Source organism: Lemur catta, chromosome 1 (assembly GCF_020740605.2).
Source record: "Lemur catta isolate mLemCat1 chromosome 1, mLemCat1.pri, whole genome shotgun sequence".
NCBI classification, from domain to species: domain Eukaryota; kingdom Metazoa; phylum Chordata; class Mammalia; order Primates; family Lemuridae; genus Lemur; species Lemur catta.
The window spans coordinates 115,722,869-115,745,742 of NC_059128.1; the positions used below are offsets into that span (position 1 = coordinate 115,722,869).

Genomic DNA, 22,874 nt, shown 5'->3' on the forward strand with positions numbered 1-22,874 from the left:
GCAGTGGGCAGCAGAGTCTGAGCCAGTGGCTCCAAGCTGAGGCCAGTCTGGAGGCTGCAAAGGGAGAGACATGGGGCTCCCTTCTCTCTCCCAGGGCAGCCTGCCCTCCCTGCAGGGTCCTCCAGCTGCCCAGGACAGACACAGCAGGAGTGTGGACTCTGAGAAGCCCCAGAGCACTGGACAGTAGGGGACCCACGTGCAGATGCTGTTGGGTGTTTCTGAGCTTTCTGAGATTGTACCTCTGGTGCCTGGTGTTAGGGACAGAAAAACAAGTGAGAGGTAATGGAAATCAGAAAAACAGAAACGAGAAAGCAGTTACAGAAAAACAATAAGGAGGAAATGGTTGCAGAAAAATTAAAAGAGAGAACAGTTATTTCAGTCTTAAAGAATGGGGTAATTAGGCTACAGAACACTGACCACCAATCAGAGAATGGAAAAAACACCATAAACAGGTTATGGCACTTTCCCCACCATACGTATATTAGAAAGAATCACTGAAACATAACCTTTAAGTCATGTGCATACCTGGAAAGAATTCAGTCCCCAAAACAGTGACATATAGTTATGAATAAGTATAACTGTCTTTTACCTAAACTTCTAACATATAAAAGGAAAAACATAGAAGTAGACGGTGTCTTCTCCCCTCCTGAAGACAGACCCATTTCCTTTTAGGAAATGTACTTTCGCTTTGCACCCTTAAACTTTACTTGCAATAAATTTTTCATGCATACTTGCTGGGTGTCTGTCATCTCTCTCCGTCGTGCGGGCCATGGCTCGTGATTCTTCCAAGCCTAGAGCCCAAGAACTGGGGCGACGCTTCAAAGTCCAGCCGTGGACTGAATCGTGACACCTGGGGTGGTTACTTCTGGTGTCTGGGGCGGTTTCCTGGACGGTGGTTTTAGTATGCATAGGGTCGCTGCAAGCAGGCTGTAATTTTTTTTTCTTTTCTTTTTTAATACTAGGTCTTGCTTTGTTGCCTTGGCTAGAGTCCAGTGGTGTCGTCATAGCTCACTGCAACCTCAGACTCCTGGGCTCAAGGTATCTGCCTCAGCCTCCTGAGTAGCTGGGACCACAGGCACAGGGCGACATGCTTGGCTACTTGTTTTTCCTTTTTGTAGATACGGGGTCTCGCTATGTTGCCTGGGCTGGTCCTAAACTCCTGGGCTCAAGCGATCTTCCTCGCGCGGCCTCCAAAAGAGCTAGGATTGCAAGCGTGTGCCACAAGCCTGGCCTTTATTTATTTATTTTTCTGAGACAGAGTCTCACTCTGTTGCCTGGGCTAGAGTGCCATGGCGTCAGCCTAGCTCACAGCAACCTCAAACTCCTGGGCTCAAGCGATCCTATTGCCTCAGCCTCCCGAGTAGCTGGAGTAGCTGGAACTACACAGATGCGCCACCATGCCCGGCTAATTTTTTCTATATTTTTAGTTGTCCAGCTAATTCCTTTCTATTTTTAGTAGAGACAGGGTCTCGCTCTTGCTCAGGCTGGTCTCCAACTCCTGAGCTCAAACAATCCTCCCTCCTCGGCCTCCCAGGCGTGAGCCACCGCACCCGGCCCACGCCTGGCCTTTAAATTCTCTGTATTAAGAAAAATCTGTCGGCCGGGCGCGGTGGCTCACGCCTGTAATCCTAGCACTCTGGGAGGCCGAGGGGGGAGGATTGCTCAAGGTCAGGAGTTCAAGACCAGCCTAAGCAAGAGCGAGACCCCGTCTCTACTAAAAATAGAAAGAAAATTAGCTGTACAACTAAAAAATATATACAAAAAATTAGCCGGGCATGGTGGAGCATGCCTGTAGTCCCAGCTATTCGGGAGACTGAGGCAGGAGGATTGCTTGAGCGCAGGAGTTTGAGGTTGCTGTGAGCTAGGCTGACGCCACGGCACTCTAGCCCAGGAAACAGAGTGAGACAAGAGAGAGAGAGAGAGAGAGAGAGAGAGATAAAGAAAGAGAAAGAAAGAAAGAAAGGAAGGAAGAAAGAAAAGAAAAGAAAATCTGTCAAGGTCAGGCTCAAAGAAAGAGTTGTTTGGAATGTCTCCTGGAGAAAGGGTTTATGAATTTAACAGTTTATTTAGGTTAGAACCTTAAATTGACTCCAAATGACAGTTTCTTGCTTGTGAAAATGAAAGATTTGAAGGAGGGACCATTTCCACACTGTGACAAGGGGACAGACAGATATGTGAGGAAGCCTTGGCCATGCCTCGTCCCAAATTCCTATTTCCACAAAGACATCAGGCCCTCTGTCCTTTCCCAGTCTTGCCTGGCCTAGTGTGGGGTCCCCTCCTGCTCTGAGGCGACAGGGTCCGGGCCCTGGACACTGAGTCCTGGGGCGCCATCCAATCAGGGGCGCTGGGGCGGGGCCTGCGCGCTGTCCATTCAAATGCGCCGCGGGAAGGAGGCGGCGACCTCCAAGCTCCCAGTATTCCTGCGTGTGTCCCGCCCGCGGCGGTCTGGGTCCCATCTTCGCTGCTTCGAGAGGCTGCAGGTGCCTCCACCATAGATCCTGTCTCGCCGCCACCTACCCTGTGACCTGTACTGATCTCAGGAGCCGTAGAGAGGACGCCGGGACACCTGGAAGCCGGGAAATGGTGAGTGTGCTGGGGCCCGGGGGCCCCAGATCAGGAGGAGGGGCTGGTTGGAACCGGCTGGAACCGGCTGTGGCGGGACCCGGGCCTCCCCGCTGTCGGCTCCGGAGTCTGCGGACCCGAGTCGCCGCTGGCGCAGCTCGGCCCTCGGTCCCTCCGGCCAGCGGGGTGGCGCTGGGCCAGCAGCCGGGCCGCCGGGCGTCCTGTCCTGTCCCTGTGTGGCGACCTCGGCCCCGATCCCGGAGCCCTCTCTGGGCGGCTCCGCGCCCACAGCCCCGCATCTCTCCAGATTGCGCGGTGACGACGGGAGGTCATCGGGGGAGGGTTCTGATTGGTTGTTATGGAAACCTCAAGAGCTTTTCCGGCTAGGTCTGTTTGTTCGCTGCAGTGAGGGCCAGTTATTAAGACAAGGAGAATTCCCAAGGAAGAAAGGAATTTTTAATAGGAATTAGGGAGAGCGGGACAAGCAGCCTCAAATCTCTGTCTCCGAAAGTGTGGGGGGGGGCGGGTACGTGATTTGGGGCGGGTTGTGGGGGATGAGTCTTCGTGCCAAGACGTCTGCGCGGGGACCTTCGGAGGAGTCTCAACTCCTTTGTTTTGCAGAAATTCCGCCATTTCTGGAAAACAACCCCAAAAGGTCCAGTGGTTAGTTAAGGGGAAAGACTACAAAAGACCATACCTGGGTCGTTGAAATTTGTTCATAGAGCCGGTTACAGATGTGTGCGGTTCCTGAGCGAGGCGGGGGGCTGTGGTTTGTGGGGTCCCCACAGTCCCTCCTTATTCCTGTTAAAAATTCAACTGAAGCACTGTTAAAAATTAAGGAGTTTATTTGGGCAAACAGTGGTTCATGAATGAGAAAAACCCCAGTCGTGGTTGGTGGTTTGTGGTGCAAGGAAAGGCTTTTATAAGGTGCAGGAGAGTCCAACCCACGTTAAGCACTTGATTGGTTACAGTTATGTTGTTGCCCTATTTGAATTTGTCAACCTGAAATAAGTGAAAGGATCACAGTTCACTTTTAAAGATTTTATTCAAGCGAAAAGCTGAGAATGACCATTCTAGAAAGTACATACTCCAGAGAAATAGGTTCAGTGCTCCGAAGTTAAAAGTGAAGTTCTCGCTTTATACAGGCAATGAACAAAGAAATGTAGCAGGATTGCAACGTTTTGTATACAAGGCTGGTTTAGGGGGTACAAGAGTTTAATTAATTCCAGGTTGTGTTTTTTCCATAGAATTCAGTTTCCTGGCTGCTCAGGTTTCCCTCCCACACTGCCTTGGAGTGAGCCACCCTGGGCTCCATCTGCAGGGTCAGGGTGGGTCCCAAGCTTGGAAATGTGCTGACCTATGGCAGTGTGGGGTCCCTTGTGAATGTAAGGTTTCTTTGAAGTAGCCAGCTCCAGAGAAAGAAAGACGAACAAAGTTGAAAGGAATAAGTAAAGAGGCTTTATTGGAGCGCTCCCAGGTGGGGGTAACGAGTCCCGAGAGAGGGACCCGGGCTAGCCTCACGGGACCCACGGAGTGGTACCAGAGAGGCCGCCCCGCCCAGAAGTCTGAGTGGGTTTATATAGGTTCTTAGGGCTGGGGCATGAGAGTTTCTATGGTCAGGAGATGTCGGTGCAAGGAGTGAAGAATTTCTTTGTTTCAGCTTTGGGGCGGGTATTGAGGGATAGGAGGGACCTCTTCTTTTTTCCATTAGGGAAGGGAGGGGTACCTGCTACCAGCCTTACAGTGAACTGCGGGTGATGCCAGCTGCCTGCCTGAGCTGCATTCCTTTGGTTTCCTTTGCAGAATCTTGCTGCCGTATATTTGCTCTTTACCTAAGCACTTACGAATTTTCTTCCATGATCTGGGTGTAAGAATTTTATTCACTTGGTCGGAACCTTAGTAAAGTGTGTGATAAGGTCTGAAGAACCAAATAGAGTTCTTGCAATAAATTGTTTGATGCTAAGTTGAAATAATAATATAAATACCCAGGGACACACCACCCAGGGAAACCAAAAGACCTCGGACAGTCCTGGTGTGCCTCCCTGATCTTACCTCCCTTTGGCACCCAGAGGTGACCAAAGTTGTGATTCTTTTCGTTACTCTTCATAGCTTTATCATCTCTTTATCACAAAGCAGAGTTTTGCCACTTTTGAGTTTTCAGTAACTTAATATTACCATTAATATACCACTAATGTGGTATGCTGAAATGGTTTATTTCTGGTGCCTTTGTCTCTCTCCTTGCCTCAGTTGTACACACACAGCTATCTAAAGGCATCAGACACCCAATTGACTCATCCATTGCATTGCTTATGGGACTTGGGTTGCTTCGAGTTTATTTTTTGATCTTGTTAAGAATGTCATTCTTGGTTTTGTCCCCAAGTGAAAATGGAACATGAAGTTTTTTATCCATTGGGAAAAAGTTGCTGGGCTGTAGATAATGGATACATTGATATTGAGTAGGAAATGCAGTAAAGTGTGTATGAATTAATCATCTCACTTTCATACATGTTTATTCTTGTGATTTACTAACACTTGGAGTTTAACTCATTTCCACTGAATCATTACTCTCCTCTCCATCTCCCCAGCCCCCTTAATCCCTGGCAAGGAGTGATGATTTTACTGCCCCTAGAGTTTTGCATTTTCTAAAATATCATATACATGAAATCATACTGTAAGTAGCCGTTTCAGAATAGCTCCTTTCCTGTAACAATATGCATTTAAGGTCTTCCCATGGCTTTAAAGCTCATTTCTTTTTATTATTGAATAATATTTCATTGTATGGGTGTCCCACAGTTTGTTTATCCATTCACCTATTGAAAGCCTCATCTTGAGCTTGGTGTCATGTCTGGCAACTGTAGTCCTAGCTATTTGGGAGGTTGAGGCAGGAGGATTACTGGAGGCCAGGAGTTAGAGACCAGCTTACCTTTGGTGGTGTCAGTGTTTGGGATTTCAGCTACTCTTCCAGGTATTTGGTGTTACTTCATTGTTTTCATTTGCTGTTCTCTCATGACATCTGATGTTGAGCATCCTGTCTTATGTTTGTTGGCTATTATGCATGTCTTCTTAGATGATGTGTATTTCCAGAGCTTTTGCTTAGTTTTTCATTGGTTGGTTATTTTTTTTTTAAGTATTGAGAGTTCTTTGTACATTTTGGGTAGCAGTTCTTTATGAGACAGGTGTTTTACAACTATTTTATCCTACTCTGCAACCCATCTTTCATTCTATGAACAGTGTCTTTTGCAAAACAGCAAGTTTTTAATTTGAATGAAGTCCAATTGAGCAATTTTCACAGGTCTTACTTTTGCTGTTGCATGTGAGACCTTGACAAATAAGGTCATCTTGATTTTTCACCTGTGTTATCATCTAGAAGTTCCAAATTTTGCATTTTTCATTTACGTTAATGATGCATATTAATAATGCATTTGGGTTTATTTCTGGGCTGACTGTTGTGTTCCATTAATGTATTTGTGCATTCTTTTTGAAATGTCAATACCATACTGTCTTGATTACTGTAGCTTTATAGGAAGTGTTATAGACAGCTTTTTTCCTTAAGTATTATGTTGGCCATTTGGGGTCTTTTGTATTTCTGTGTCTCTCTCTGTGTTTGCATATCTGTATATGCAGTGACAAAGTCTGTTTTTCTGTCAGGGGTGCTACTATGTGTATGTCCTATGAATCTGGAAGGCTTTTCTTTTATTTTCTGGCCAGGTTGTCCTAGTAGCACCTCCTTTCCCAAATGAATAGAAGGAATGAGAGCAGGCATCATTTATTGTGTCTTATTTTGGGGAGAAAGGATTTGATCTTTCACCATTGAGTGTGTGTGTGGCTGTGTGTTTTTTGTATATGCCTTATGGTAGATTGAGGAAGTTCCCTTCTATTTCTAGTTTATTGAGTATTTTTATCATGAAGGGGTGTTGAGGTTTGTCACATGATTTTTGGCATCTATTAGGATGTACTTGTTTTTAATGTTGATTCTATTACTTTGGTGGATTGCATGAGCAGATTTTAAGAGGTAAAAGCAATGTTATTTTCCTGGATTAAATCTTATTGTTTGTGGAGTATTATTATCATCGTATATTGCTGGATTCTTCTTGAAAATATATCACTGGGGCTTTTTGTATCAGCATTTAAAGGGGATATTCATATACAGTATCATAATACTGTCTATCATTGTTTACTATAGTGTCATGTGTGTTTATAGATAGATACATATATTCATGCACACGAATGTATGTAGTATGTGGCCTAGTTATATCAGTAATTGGTTAATATTGTATATAATGTATCCACAACTACATATATGGGTGGTATTACAGTATAATATGTTATTATGCTGTTATAGTATAAATTTATATAGTTTTATCCTTTATGGTATAGTGGGTTTCAGTTCCATGTCAGCCTGCAGAATAATTCAAATATGCCAGTCTCAGCCTTTTATGGGAACAAAGCTTCACCTCACCCCCTTGATGCTATAGAGTGTGCCATCCAAAAATCTTCATAATCTTTGATTTAGGAGAAAGAGTCTGTGATATGACAACAGAAGCACTAGGAACAAAGAAAAAAATATAATTTAGACTACATCAAAATTTAAAACTTTTGTGCTTCAAAAGACACCATCAAGAAATTGAAAAGTATATGGCCATAGGCCATACAACCATGAACCCAGCAGATCTCAACTGAAGTCATTAGGGTAGCTAAGCGGGGTTGACCCCAGTTGGCAGTTGGATAGGAGAGCACCTGGGAATACCAGGTACTGTAAGCTCTAAAAAAAAAGAAAGAAAGAAAGGAAAAGATTGAAATTGAAAAGAGAATTCACCAAGTAGAAGAAAACCTTGCAAATCCTTTATCTGGCAGGGATATATATCAAGATGAGCTTGAACTTCAGTCTTCTACATCACACAGGATCGGGGGTGGATTGGCAGCCAGACTCGCAGGCCTCCTGTCCCATCACTGCAGGAGTCAAGCTCCACCCTGGGCCCTTTCTGGGCACCCACAGTTTTGTATCTCACACAGTTTATGAGATTACAACATAGAGGCCTTAAGGAGAGAAATCTGACTTCCTGGTGTTTTGGGTTTATGGTTGGGAGGGACTCTCAGGACACCCCCTCCCTCCATGGAATCAGGCTTGGGTGGGCCCAGCAGGATGGCCTATGTGGACCCCAGCTCTCCCTTCCTCCCTACAGGGAGGGAGCCTGTTCTCTCCTGTGAATTCCAAACATGTGAAGCTGAGTCTGAAGTCTATCAGCTGTCTTTTGTGAAAAGAGATTGCTCTGAAAACTTGTTACAAAATGTCAAGAAAGTCTATAATCAACCCAATTGCAATATGAGTCACAAGAACTATAGTAGCAGAGAGAGATTAAACCCAAACTTGATTGCAACTGACACTATTGAAATTATAGCCAATGGACAAGGTGAGGGAAAGAATGGAACTTGGTTAGGTAGGAAGAGTCAGGGAAGATAAGCTTGCTTGATTATGACAGGTGAGGGAAAGGGAACTTGACTGAATATTAAGCATGGGGGATTCTCTTCTAAGAGTGCCTTAGAAGGATTCTTGCTGTAACTGAGCTCTGCAAGACAAGGTGACAGCCTAGTCAAGAAGAGGGTTCTGAGGAGGCTGATTCAAGTTTGGTCAAGAAGAGAGTCCTTGAGCCCCAGCCTAGTTCTTCTTAGGCCTGACAATAAGTCCCTAAATTTTTGGCTCCATCCTCACATTCCAAAACACCAACTTCCCCTCTCCAACTGTCATGATTATGAACTATGTGTCCCCCATACTACATTTGGAACAGCTGTTTCATTACAGTTTTTCCAGAAAGCAGTAAATGATTCTATTTAAAAGTTTTAAATTTTGTTTATATGAATATTTTTGATGAGAGGAAAGCACTGAAGAACTACCTGAAACTACATTGTGTAAAATGGGCTGGGCATGGTGGCTCACGCCTATAATCTTGGCACTCTGGGAGGCTGAGACAGGAGGATCTCTTGAGCTCAGGAGTTCGAGACCAGCCTGAACAAGAGTGAGACCCTGTCTCTAGTAAAAATAGAAAAAATTAGCGAGGCGTGGTCTCATGCACCTATAATCCCAGCTACTCAGCTAGCTGGGAGGCTGAGGCAGGAGGATCACTTGAGCCCAGGAATTTGAGGTTGCTGTTGTGAGCTATGATGATGCCACTGTACTCTAACTGGGGCGACGGAGAGAGATTCTGTCTTAAAAAAAAAAAAAAGTTGTGAAATACTTGCGCCTAATGATTTGTGATGTTGAGAGCATCTTTTCTTGTGCTTACGGCCATTTGTGTATGACTCAGAGAAATGTTATTAAAATCCTTTACCAAATCCTTTACCAATCTTTTAATCAATTTGTTTGCTGCTTTGGTAATATATATGACTTATTATTTTTAATTGTTGTAAAGAATATACTGGAAAATATACTACCAACTTCAGAATTTTTAAGCATACAGTTAAGTGAATAATATTAACTATCCTCACCTTGTTGTGTGGCCACTCTCCAGAATCTTTCATCTTGTAACGCTCATATTTTATGCCCACTGAACACCACATCTCTCTTCCCCTTCCTCTCAGCCACTGACAATAGCATTCCACTTCCTATTTTTTGAGTTTGACAACTTTCATCACTTACCTGAGATGAATCATATTGTATTTTTCTTTTTCTGACTGGCTTTTTGTAGTTAGTGTAGTGTCCTGCATTTCATTGCATGTTGCAGCATTGGACAGGGTGTTATTTTATGTGATTAAATAGTATCCCATTGAATGTATGTGCATACCGCATATTGCTTACCCACTCATTCCTCAAGGACATTTGGGTCAATCCACCTGTGGGCTATCATGATCAATTCTTTTCATATAGCTTTTCAAGATCCTGCTTTCAGGCCGGGTGCAGTGGCTCACACCTGTAATCCTAGCACTTTGGGAGGCCAAGGCGGGCGGATTGTTTGAGCTCAGGAGTTCGAGATCAGCCTGAGCAAGAGCGAGACCCCCGTCTCTACTAAAAAAAATAGAAAGAAATTATATGGACAGCTAAAAATATATATAGAAAAAATTAGCAGGGCATGGTGGCACATGCCTGTAGTCCCAGCTACTCGGGAGGCTGAGGCAGAAGGATCTCTTGAGTCCAGGAGTTTGAAGTTGCTGTGAGCTAGGCTGATGCCACGGCACTCACTCTAGCCCGGGCAGCAGAGTGAGATTCTGTTTAAAAAAAAAAAAATGATCCTGCTTTCAATTCTTTTGAATTGAATCTTAATGTATGGGGAAAGAGTTGTAATTTTATTATTTATTTTTGGGGAACTGCCATAGTGTTTTTCATATGGGCTGAACCAGCTTACATTCCTTTGGACAATGACATGGGCTCCAATTTCTCAACATTCTCACCAAACCTTTTTATTTGAGGTGTTTGATTTTGTTGTTCCTGTTGTTGAGTCATAGGATTTCTTTTTTTTTTTTTTTTTTTTTTTTGAGACAGAGTCTCACTCTGTTGCAGGGGCTAGAGTACTGTGGCATTAGCCTAGCTCACAGCAACCACAAACTCCTAGGTTCAAGCAATTCTTCTGCCTCAGCCTCCTAAGTAGCTGGGACTACAGGCATGTGCCACCATGCCTGGTTAATTTTTTTCTATATATTTTTAGTTGTCCAGCTAATATCTATTTTTAGTAGAGACGGGGTCTTACTCTTGCTTAGGCTGGTCTCTAACTCCTGACCTCAAGTGATCCTCCTGCCTCAGCCTCCCAGAGTGCTAGGATTACAGGTGTGAGCCACCATGCCTGGCTCATATATGCTTTTTTTTTAACTTAAGATTGGGCACCCTGGAGTTTGTACCTCTAACATTGTCCCCATTCAGCCTTCAACAATTCATCAATTACAATTTAGGTTTTCTTACCCCAGTACTGTTTCCCACAAAAGTGTCTGCTCATGGGTTTCTGTTTCAGTTATGACTCTGTTATCAGTTGGGTGGTGGTGTCCCATCCAAAATACCATCAAACGTTAAATTTTGCAAACAAGCATTTTCAAGAATATGCAGTCTCAGGATTGCTGATGCTAACATTTTTCTGCACAGTAATCAGCAGAACTTTGTTGTGATCAGTGCTACAGATCCACTGCACAAAGAGGCGTTAGGGGAGACCCAGGGAGCACATCTTTCTGGATTCATCAACAAGATGGAATTTCCTATTCCCCTGTTGCTTTACCCAATAGTTCCATTCTAGCATCAGAATTCCTGTGTGGAAGGAAGTGAGTGTGAATAGAGAATAAGAATCTGATGACCAAGTCTTGTAATAAATGTTTGGAGTTCACAACATCATGTGAACTTCTTAGCATACAGTATAGGTCCCCAGGGTTGTGAGTCTTACCCATGCTCCTCTACACATGTGGGATGTTTCAGGATTCAGTGGCATTTGAGGATGTGGCTGTGAACTTCACTCTGGATGAGTGGGCTTTGCTGGAACCATCCCAGAAGAATCTCTACAGAGATGTGATGCGGGATACCTTGAGGAACCTGTCCTGTATAGGTAAGGGTGACAACATTCCTTCCCTCAGTGATTCAGAGAACAAGTGTTTCTTATTTATAAGTGCTGTTCAGTGATTTGGAATATGGACAGGAATACTTTGGTGAATAAATCAAGCATGACTGCATTGTACCATGAACATAGAAACTAACAATTTTTTCATAATTTTGTAATAATTCATGACTATTTTTGGTCTATATTTTATTTTATTTTATCCCCCCCTTTTGGGTCTATATTTTAGGGAAAAAATGGAAAGACCAGAACATTGAGGAACAGTACCAAAATCCCAGGAGAAATCTAAGGTAATGTATTTATAAGACATAGCAATGTCTCTAAAGAGAATTTTAGAATGTCAGAAAATATTCCAAACATGTAAACAAAACAAATAAGCCCACCATCAAATGTATCTATTCTTAGAAAATTTTCTCTTAAAAAACATACTTAGGCCAGGCACGGTGGCTCATGCCTGTAATCTTAGCACTCTGGGAGATCAAGGCAGGAGGATTGCTTGAGGCCAGGAGTTTGAGACCAGCCTGAGAAAGAGCAAGACCCTATCTCTGCAAAAAAATAGAAAAAATTATCTGGGCATAGTGGCAGGCGCCTGTAGTCTCAGCTACTTGAGAGGCTGAGGCAGACTCACTGGCACCCGAGAGTTTGAGGTTGCAGTGATCTGTGATGAGGCCACTGTACTCTAGCTAGGGTGACAGAGTGAAACTCTGTCTCAACAACAACAATAACAACAAAAACCTTAAATTCGAGAAAGATATTTAATGTTTGTGAGATAGTTTACTTGGACATAGTGTTATGAAATCCCATATGAATATTATTTTTTGATAGTAGGTATGGCTGGGCCATCTTACAGAGCATTGTGGTCTATTCATGTTCAAACACTTCAGACAGGGCATAAAGCCTGTGCTTTTCTTTATAATGTTAAAAATGTTAGTGTAATACTTATTAATAAGTATAGAATTATTCATAAATAAACCCTTAATATTGTGCTTCTCATTTTCTACAGAAGTATTATGGGAGAGAAACTCTTTGGAGGGAAAGGCGATAGTGAGTGTGGAGCAACCTACAGCCAGGTTCCTCAACACATGCTGACCAAGAAAACTCCTGGAGTAAAACCATGTGAAAGCAGTGTGTGTCGAGAAGTCTCTATTGGTCATTCATCCTTTCATAGGCACATCAGAGCTGACACTGAACACAAACCGTATGCATATAAAGAACATGGAGGAAAGCTGTACACCCGTAAGCAACATGAGAAAGTCTTCAGTCATCGTAACTCTTTTCAAACACATGAAACGCCTCTCACTGGAGACAAACCCTATGAATGTAAGGAATGTGGAAGAACCTTCAAGTCTCTCACAAGTCTTCGTAGACACATGGTAAGGCACAATGGACATGGACCTTATATATGTAAATTATGTGGAAAAGTCTTTGCTTATCTTAGTTTATATCTTATACATGCAAGGATTCACACTGGAGAGAAACCATATAAATGTGAACAATGTGGTAAATCTTTCCGTATCTCCAGTTCTGTTCGAGCACATGAAAGAACTCACACTGGAGAGAAGCGTTATCGATGTAAGGAATGTGGGAAAGCCTTCATTCATTACAGTTCCTTTCACAGACATAAAAAGAGTCACACGGGAGAGAAGTCATATGAATGTAAGGAATGTGGGAAAGCCTTCATTTATTTCAGTTCCTTTCATAGACATAAAAGAAGTCACACTGGTGAGAAACCGTATGAATGTACAGAATGTGGGAAAGCCTTCAATTTGCCCAGTACCTTTCGTAGACATAAAAGAACTCACACAGGAGAGAAGCCATATGAATGTAAGGAGTGTGGGAAAGCATTCAACTGTTCTGGTTCCCTTCATACTCATAAAAAAACTCACACTGGAGAAAAACCCTATGAATGTAAGCAATGTGGGAAGGCATTTTCTCATCTGAAAAGTGTTCAGAGGCACATAAAGGCACACACTGGAGATGAACCTTATAAATGTAAGATGTGTGGGAAAGGGGCTTATACTCCGAGTGCACTTCAAAGACATGAAAGAATTCACACTGGAGAGAAGCCCTATCAATGTAAGCAATGTGGGAAAGCCTTCAATTGTCCCAGTTCATTTCGATATCATGAAAGGAGTCACACTAACACACTCTATGAGTGTAAGCATTGTGGTAAAGCCTTCCGTTGTCCCAAGTATGTTCGAAAACATGAAAAGACTCACACTGGAGAGAAATCCTAAGAAGGTAAGGAATGTGGGAGAGGCTTTATTTATCCCACTTCCTGCAAAATATGTGAAAGAACTCATACTATTAATATATGAGAGAAATCCTATTAATGTAAAGAATTTGGAAAGCATTCAGTTGTCCCAGAACTTTCAAACACTAGAAAATAGAGTGGAAACAACCTTGTGAGATAAGTGACTTTTAAGTAAAGAGACCTGTGATAGGAAAATAAAATCTAGAGTTGGATGATTCCATGATACAATTCACCAGTAGCCCATTTTACATGAGATTTAGAAGGCAGACAAGGGAGAAGTATTAGTTATGTTTTAGATGCACCATACAGGGAGACAACCAGATTCACCCGGGCTGTGTGGACATTTGCTTTCAGCCCAACTTGCTTCCAGCCCTGATTCCTTGGCTTGACAACCAAGAATATCCTCAAAATCATTTGACTTTCATTTTATCAGAGGTGTAGGATTTCAAAGATGTTTCTGTGGTAGAAAGAAATGGAAAAAAAAAATAAGAGAAAAAATATTTTGAAGAAGATTAAAAGAAAAAAGAAACCAACAATCTGCAGTTTGCTTGACCTTCAAACATTGTAATATATTTACCAGAAAGTGAATTCAGACTGCCATGGGTGGGAATATTCTCTCATGTTCAACTCCCATGAAAAATGACCAAGGTAGCAACAGCAAGGAGCAAACAGCATCATCACTAGGCCTCAAGGAAAAACAGGATGGAGCCATCACCGGACTCCAGTAAGACCCTGAACTTCAATGGAGGCCAATTCAGCAGGAGCTGTGGCCTGTAGCAGAGGAAAACAAGACTGCCAGCTCCCCAGGACAGCATGGTGGCAGCCAGGCGAATGAAGAACCTCACTTTTCTCTCTTCCTATATGTTGGTTTCCTCCTGGTACCATGAGTTGAACCGACTGGAACCCAGAGGCTGAGGGAACCTGACTTTTATACTTGTAGGTTAGCTTCGTGGGACACAGAACCATATAGAGCATGAAAGTGCATCTACCAGGTAAATAAGTGTCTTTAGCACTGGGCTAGTTTGTACTTTTTCTCAGAGATTCAGCTCAAGTACCATATCTTGGGAAAATTATGGCATGACTTTTTTAAAGTGCCAAGATCATCACCTCCCTTCTTTTCCTCTTTGAGCAGATGTATGCAAACCTAACCTACTTTGGTAGGTAAGGGACCAAAGAAAGAGAATGGCAATTCTAGTTTCTCAGAAAGAAATATTTAATCAAGAATTACCAAGAGAAGGGATGTCTTGGGTGACTACGTGACATGGTGGGTCCCTATACCCATCTTCCAGAAAGTATCCTTTATATAGCAAGATTTTAGGATAACAGACATGTATAGCTGGTCATATTTGCAGGCTTTCTTACCAAAACTTGTGACCCCTTGTGAGGTTAGATAAGCATCTTTATGAATCATTAGCTATGCTACAGGCATTGTTTAAACATTTTGCTGTAGAACACTTTGATATGCAGGAGTCAAACATCAGTCACCCTGGTAGTTTCACTTTAAGATATTAATGTCACTCTGACATGCAACAGGCTGTTTTCCTACACTTCACGCCTGGAAACCAGCCCTTCCAATCTCACATGCCCTCCTCTTCTTCAACAGTCCCTAGGCCTAGAGAGAGGGTGCTTGATATTGTATAGTTTTAGGAGCAGTGCATTGGCTCCATTGGAGGGAGATGGTGCAGTAACACTAAAGGCTAAAACAGGATAGTAAACAACATATGAATATAATACCTACTCCAAGAAACACATTCTGCCACCAATCACCCCAGGACCCACATCAGCTATGAAGCTAATCATTCAAACTGGGGATTTGATCTGAGAGATTGGTTATTTCAGTTTTGTTATGGTTTGATTATGGGTTTTTTTGACCCTGCTAAGTCTCATTCAGGCTGTTTTCCTACAACAACTAGTATATAAGTACTAGAAACACTGAATTACCACTATTTCCTTCCCATTCATAGGGTATAAAGCCAGAAATACAATGGGGCTGTGTACGACCATGTCTAGGGCATACTACTAAGTGTGAAACAAAATGATAAAATGCAAGAGGCCATGTTTGCTTATTTTTCCTTACAAGCATAATTTCACAAAGCCCCTGACTCTGTGAGGCTGTGCAGCTCTCTAGAAAGATGCTTTGAAAAGAAAACAGGATAGGCTGGGCATGGTGGCTCACACCTGTCATCCTACCACTCTGGGAGGCCGAGATGGGAGGACTGCTTGAGCTCAGGAGTTTGAGACCAGCCCGAGCAAGAGTGAGACCCTGTCTGTACTAAAAATAGAAAAAAATTAGCTGGGCATGGTAGTGCATGCCTGAAGTCCTAGCTACTCGGGAAGCTGAGGCAGGATGATTGCTTGAGTCCAGGAGTTTGAGGATGCAGTGAGCTATAATGACACCACTGCACCCTACCCAAGGTGAGAGAGTGGGACACTTATCTCAAAAAAAAAAAAAAAAGGAAAGAAAGAAAGAAAATAGGATAGAGCTCACCACATCCCACGCCTGAGTCACTATATTCCTTTTTTTTTTTTTTTTTTGAGACAGAGTGTCGCTTTGTTGGCCTGGCTAGAGTGAGTGCCGTGGCGTCAGCCTAGCTCACAGCAACCTCACACTCCTGGGCTTAAGCAATGCTACTGCCTCAGCCTCCCGAGTAGCTGGGACTACAGGCATGCGCCACCATGCCCGGCTAATTTTTATATATATATATATATATATTTTAGTTGTCCAGATAATTTCTTTCTATTTTTAGTAGAGACGGGGTCTCACTCTTCCTCAGGCTGGTCTCCAACTCCTGACCTCGAGCAATCCACCCGCCTCGGCCTCCCAGAGTGCTAGGATTACAGGCGTGAGCCACCGCACCTGGCCTATATTCCTTAAAAGATAAATACCCCATGTAGGCCCGGTGTCTCATGCCAGTGATCCTAGCACTCTGGGAGGCTGAGGCAGGAGGATCTCTTAAGGTCAGGAGTTCAAGGTTGCAGTGAGCTATGATGACACCACTGCACTTCAGTCTGGGCAACAGAGTAAGACCCTGTTTCAAAAAATAAATAAATAAATAAATAACCCTAGTCCTGGCCTTTTTCTACACATAAGATAAAGTCTGACTGTGTTAGTGATTATGCATCTGTAAATTATAACACGATCTACTCTTGCACCTAAACTTAGATGTGAGTTTGCACATAGTCTCCACCGCCTGTATATTGTTAACAGAAAAAAACCAAACTCTGTAAAATAATGTAAAAGAATTTATTCTAAGGCCAATATGAGTGACCTTGGCTCAGGGAACATATCTCAAGAGGTCCTGAGAAAATGAACCTGAGGTGGCCAGATTACAGTTTGATTTTATACATTTTAAGGAAGCGGGAATTGTAGGAAAAAATCATAAATCAATACATGGAAAGTATACACTGGTTTGGCCCAAAAAGGTGGGACATCTCAAAGCGGAGGCTTATAGCTTATAGGAGAGTCCAGAGATTCTTTGGTTTGTAATTAGTTAAGGAAATAAAGCTTTGTCTAAAGATTTGGAGCCAGTAGATAGGAATGCTTGAGTTAAGATAAAGGTCTACTATCTGCCATGTCTGGTTGCAAAGTAAGCCACATTATTCTGGGTAAATAAAATACCCATTTAATGAAATTTTAGGGGTTGCTAGATATGACTGAACCTTTGCCTTGCGTAGTGTTAGGTCCTGTTTGCAATTAATCTAAACTCCAAAGGGGCAGGGGCATAACAAGGCATGTCCAACTTCCCTTCTCTTCTTGGCCGAAAACTCAGTTTTAAGGTTCTTCTGGTATCCCCTTGGCCAAGAGGGGATCCATTTAGTTGGCAAGGAGCTTAGGATTTTATTTTTAGTTCACAATATAACCTGAACTGAAATACTGTGTTGGAGCAGTCTAGCAGAACTGCACTGCTCTCAGATTCTAGGCCTCCTTGGTCTATAGTTCTCAGTGACACTTCTAAATAAATGTAACTTTAGTTCTTTAAAAAGTTTAATTTTTTCTTCAGTCAACATCAGTAATCTAAAAGAAACACATAGAAGAATTTCCTGTCTCTATGATCATCTCACTAACAAGTCAACACCAGATATTGAGAAATGTGAAACAAAGTGCAATTTCACACATGTGAATGGAACGTAAACCATTAAAGACCAAGTATTTTCTTGTCACTGTGGCATGTGATTCTGCAACTACCTGCTCAAGAATTGTGCTTTAGCTGCACAGGTGCTGCCAATTCCACAAGCCCAGCCTGGCAGTTGCCCTGATGAATTACTTGTACCCTAGTGACAAGAGTCCGTCCCTACACGTGGTGAACACAGAACCTGCCAATCAGCAACACTTATTTTCATTTTGTCTGTCACAGCCAACTTTTATCAGAGAGGTATCAAAAATGCTTATTTATTTAGTACAGTATGCTATTTTTATTTTAGGGTGATTTTGGTTGCTCTGTTTTATTTTTTTACATTTACTTTATGCTGAATTTATTTCCATGCCATAAATTTTGTTTTCTTCTCCACTATCTTTTTCTTTTTTGAAAAATTTATTTATTTTTTATTAATTGATTCATTATTTTATTTATTTATTTATTTTTGAGACAGTCTCACTCTGTTGCCCGGGCTAGAGTGCTGCCGCATCAGCCTAGCTCACAGCAACCTCAAACTCCTGGGCTCAAGTGATCCTCCTGCCTCATCCTCCCAAGTAGCTGGGACTACATGCAAGCGCCACCACGCTCAGCTAATTTTTCTATTTTTGTAGAGACAGGAGAGACAGGGTCTCACTCTTGATGAGACTGGTCTCGAATTCCTGAGCTCAAGTGATCCTCCTGCCTCTCCCTCCCAGAGTGCTAGGATTACAGGTGTGGGTCACCTCACAGGCCCTGGGAAATCTTTTTCTTCTGTGCAGCCTCCTCTTCTGGGTTAGGACCAATTTGTTCCTTTTCAGTAATGACCATCTCAGTGTGGCAGGGGAAGCTCATGGATGGGTCCATCTGACCATGACGTTTGCACATCTGTTGTCGAATCTTGGGTGCTTTGTTTGCCTGCATGTGCTCGATGACCAGAGAATCTACATCTAATCTCTTAAGTTCAGCATTACTTTCTGCATTTTTAAGCATGTGCAGCAAAAATTCAGTGCTCTTTTTGGCCACAGACCCTGTGTCCAACCCCATTGTTTGACCTGGGCATACCTACCAACTTCACCCTACTAACAATGGAATGCTACACATTGTTTCAATCAAGGGACATCTTTCAGACACTTGGTAGCTTTTTTTATTTGCATACCCTTGAGGGCCTGGGCAGCTTCAGGAGTGTTCTTGAAGTGAATCCGAAGATTTCAGCCTTTCAATGTTCATGACTTTGTGGAGTTTTTCTGGGTCAAGTGAATAATGAACCATTTTCATGAATCAACTCAGGCTGTTTAGGGCGAAAAGTGTTCTTTGGGTTTTAAAGGAAACATTTTAAAAAATTAAGTGCAAGTGGGGAGCCACAGCTCTCACCTGTAGAGCCAGCTACTTGGGGGAGGCTGAGGTGGGAAGGTCACTTGATTCCAGGAGTTCCAGGCTACAGAAGCTAAAGTGCCACACTATTCAGTATGCATTAATTAAAGAACATCAGGGTAATTAACAGGATCATCAATATTACCAGAAAACATTGGGTGGCTTGATAAGGGAATGATTTAACTAGAAACACTTTAAATTTTCTTCAGTAGGAAAGCTGTTACTTTTAGGGAATTTAATCATCTGTGATCTGTTCAGAAACATTCCCCCTGAAGGGCTTTGATCTCTCCACCCTGTGTGAGCCCGGTGCCTAGGAACTGAAATGACTATTTGCTGTCACTTGTTTTGCAAACACACATAGATGGGTCAGATGTGTCTCCTTTTCCTCAACACCAGAGGGAAGGGAATCTAAGCTAAGCACAGAGATGATCCAACACTAATTACACATAAAGGGGAAAGAGCAGGATGGGTTCTCCAAACAGGAGAGGATCACACTCCCTCTCAGGGATACAAGGATAGCAGTTCAGGTCCAGTCCCTGGGATCCCTCCATCTTGAAGAAAAGGACAGGAGGAAATGTGACCTGAAGACTGTTAAGGGCTGTGAAAGTGAGTTTTTCAAAATCTAAGCTGGTGAGGGTTGGGAGCCTGAAATCCTAGCACTCTGGGAGGCTAAGGTGGGATTGGTTGAGGGCAGGAGTTTGAGACCAGCCTGAGTGTGAGGGAGGGGTGGGGGCAGGGAGAGTGCACTATAGTCCCAGCTACTCCTGAGGCTGAGGCAAGAGGATCTAAGCTGATGGAACTCTGAATTATTTTGAGCCTTAAAGCAATGGGATTTTGGGACTAACTCCCAAGGCAATTGTAATCTTTGTTTCTCTGATTAGAGAACCTTCTTTGTCACCTACACCATTTGGTAAAATGTTGTAAATGACTAAGGGAGCTAGGGAAGACCCTTTCCCTGTTTTTTGTTGATGTTCATTATAGATTAATTTCACTCTTACCTTTCTCACACACAGACTTCATGGCTCTCACATTGTCTTAATATTTGATTTTCTTTTTTTTTTTTTTTTTGTGGAGACAGAGTCTTGCTCCTTTGCCCTGGCTAGAGTGCCGTGGCATCAGCCTAGCTCACAGCAACCTCTAAGTCCTGGGCTCAAGCAATCCTTCTGCCTCAGCCTCCCAAGTAGCTGGGACTACAGGCATGCGCCACCATGGCTGGCTGATTTTTTCTACATATATATATTTTTAGTTGTCCAGCTAATTTCTTTCTATTTTTAGTAGAGATGGGGTCTCACTCTTGCTCAGGCTGGTCTTGAACTCCTGACCTCAAGCGATCCTCCCGCCTCGGCCTCCCAGAGTGCTAGGATTATAGGTGTGAGCCACCACGCTCGGCCTCACATTGTCTTAAGATGAAATGTTAAGTTGGAAAGGAAATGAAACCAGCTATAAAGAAAAGAAAACATCACAGATAAGAAAACAAACTGTAACAAATTAAATTATTGTACCCCATAAGTTAGGCTGGTATAGAAAATGTAATCCTGTTACATTTCTTTGCTTTCTGCTGGGGATTTTAAGGGGAATTTGGTGAGGGGGGCAGGGGAAGGGAATCAGCATTGCTGATTGTTTTGGGGGTCAAATCAGGAATGTAAAAAGTGCCTTGGGCTGAGTCGGTCACTCAGTGGGGGTCATAGGACCCATTGAGTCAGTTACATGGTTTAGATCACTGATCCAGTGGGTGTTAGTGGGCCCATAGGAATGCAGTGTCTGGGAAACATGTTAAAGGCAGTCTTGGGTCTTATAACAGATATGTTATGCATAGAAGTGATTACGAAAAGTTATAAATCTTGTGACCAAACTCTTAAGCAGTAAGCGATTATAGGGAAGCAGTGGAGGAGCAGAAGCTGGTTGGGCTGGTGCAGTGGCTCACGCCTGTAATCCTAGCACTCTAGGAGGCTGAGGAGGGAGGATCACTTGAGCTCAGGAGTTGAGACCAGCCTGAGCAAGAGTGAGACCCTGTCTCTACTAAATATAGAAAAAATTAGCTGGGCATCATGGTGTGCACCTGTAGTCTCAGCTACTCGGGAGGCTGAGGCAGGAGGATCGCTTGAACCCAGGAATCTGAGGTTGGTGTGAGCAAGGCTGATACCACAGCACTGTAGCCCGGGTGACAGTGCAAGACTCTGTATCAGTCGGGCGCGGTGGCTCACACCTGTAATCCTAGCACTCTGGGAGGCCGAGGCAGGTGGATCCTTTGAGCTCAGGAGTTCAAGACCAGCCTGAGCAAGAGTGAGACCACGTCTCTACCAAAAAAAAATAGAAAGAAATTATCTGGACAACTAACAATATATATAGAAAAAATTAGCCGGGCATGGTGGCGCATGCCTGTAGTCCCAGCTACTCTGGAGGCTTAGGCAGAAGGATCGCTTGAACCCAGGAGTTTGAGGTTGCTGTGAGCTAGGCTGACGCCACGGCACTCTAGCCTGGGCAACAGAGTGAGACTTTGTCTCAAAAAAAAAAAAAAGAAGGTGGTTAATTCTTAACTGTGACCACATCTTGTCTAGCACAATTTTAACCCTTTGGTTTCAGTTGATTTCTATAGGGATGGTTTCATTGTGAGCGGGGCAAGGTCAGACATAAGTGGGTCCATGCACATTTGTCTCTTTTCACAAGGTCAGACTGTTACTGATACTATTTCAATCATAAAAGCCACGACCTCTGTGGCATTCTCAAGGAGGTGATTCTCCTTTGTGTTAAGGGAAAATAATAGTTTGGTGGCATATTTTGTTTTTCTCACAGGAATAATTATTTGCCAGCTTTTTAATCCATATAAAGTATTTTAGCATGTTCTTCCTCTACTTTATAATGAAACACAGAAGGGAAGTAAAGACTCTGTTGGTTTCTTACTTAAACAATAGGATTAAGGGACTTGACTCTTTCTTTTAACGTGTCCATGTTGGTGTGAGGCAAGTGAATAAGCTGGAGGTCTGAGTACAGTGACTCTAAGCTTAAGCTAGTCTTGGTCCTGCAAAGGGAGGGACATGGGACTCCCCTCAGGCTTCTCAGGCAGCTCCCTGCAGGGAGCTTCAGGTGCCCAGGACAGACCCAGCAGGAGTGTGGACTCTGAGAAGCCCCAGAGCACTGGACAGCAGGGGTCCCACGTCCAGATGCGGTTGGGGGGTTCTGTGTTTCTGAAGTTGTACTTCTGGTGCGTGGGGCCATTTCCTGGACAGTGTTTTTGGTTTTGGCATGCATAGGGTCGCTGGGGTCAGACTTTGGGTCATAATTTGTAAATATGAAGAAACTTTGTGACTGTCAGGCTTGTTTGCCGTGTTTGGGCTGTCTGCTGGAGAAACGGTTTATGAAATCGATGGTTTATTTAGGTCTGAAGCTGAAACTGACTCCAAGTGAGTTTCCTGCTGGTGAAAATGAAGGACTTGGAGGAGGGAGCATTTCCTCACTGTGAGGAGGAGGAGGGGTATGTGAAGAAGCCTTGGCCATGCCCCATCCCAAATTCCCGACCCCAGGAGGACATCAGACCTCCATCCTGTTCCAGTCTGGCCGGGTCTGGGCTCCCCTCCTGCTCTGAGGTGAGGGGATCGCTGCACTGGACACCGAGTCTGGAATTCCCTGCACACACCTGTGACCCTGTCCAGGAAGAAGAAGCATGGACAGTCTTTGAGTGAGGAAGACGTCAGTGCCCTCTCTAGCAAGCCAGGAGCAAGTTTGCCAAAATGCAAATTTGTCCTAGGCCGGGCGCAGGGAGGGAGGTGGGCCCGAGAGAGGCTGTGTATGGAACTTGTCAGTCCGACTTCGCAGGTCCACGTTTCCCTTCGCTTCGCCTGTCACTCAGTCCCCAGGGGGCGGGGCTTTGAGTCCCATCCAATCTGGGACAACAGGCGGGGCATGGAGGACGGCGGTTCAAACGCGCCGCGGGAAGGGGGTGACCTTCAACCTCTCCCCACTCTCGCGTGGGTCACGGCGGCCGCGCTGCGGGTCCGGTCTTTCCTGCTCCCCTGGTGCCTCCGCCACAACTTCTGTCGCGCTGTGACC

The 22,874-nt window shown here is 43.7% G+C and overlaps 1 protein-coding gene and 1 pseudogene across 1 annotated transcript; one reads left to right on the top strand and one right to left on the bottom strand.

Annotated features, from left to right (window-relative positions):
* The first annotated feature begins 2,411 nt into the window (after positions 1-2,411).
* LOC123638893 (zinc finger protein 709-like) lies at positions 2,412-22,348 on the top strand. Its single transcript, XM_045552724.1, has 5 exons — positions 2,412-2,583; positions 10,952-11,078; positions 11,317-11,377; positions 12,091-14,333; positions 22,205-22,348. The coding sequence occupies exons 1-4, from the start codon at positions 2,581-2,583 to the stop codon at positions 13,322-13,324; spliced, it is 1,425 nt and encodes a 474-aa protein (XP_045408680.1). The 5' UTR covers positions 2,412-2,580; the 3' UTR covers positions 13,325-14,333; positions 22,205-22,348.
* Positions 18,201-18,725, bottom strand: LOC123639007 (annotated as a pseudogene).
* Positions 22,349-22,874: the final 526 nt, after the last annotated feature.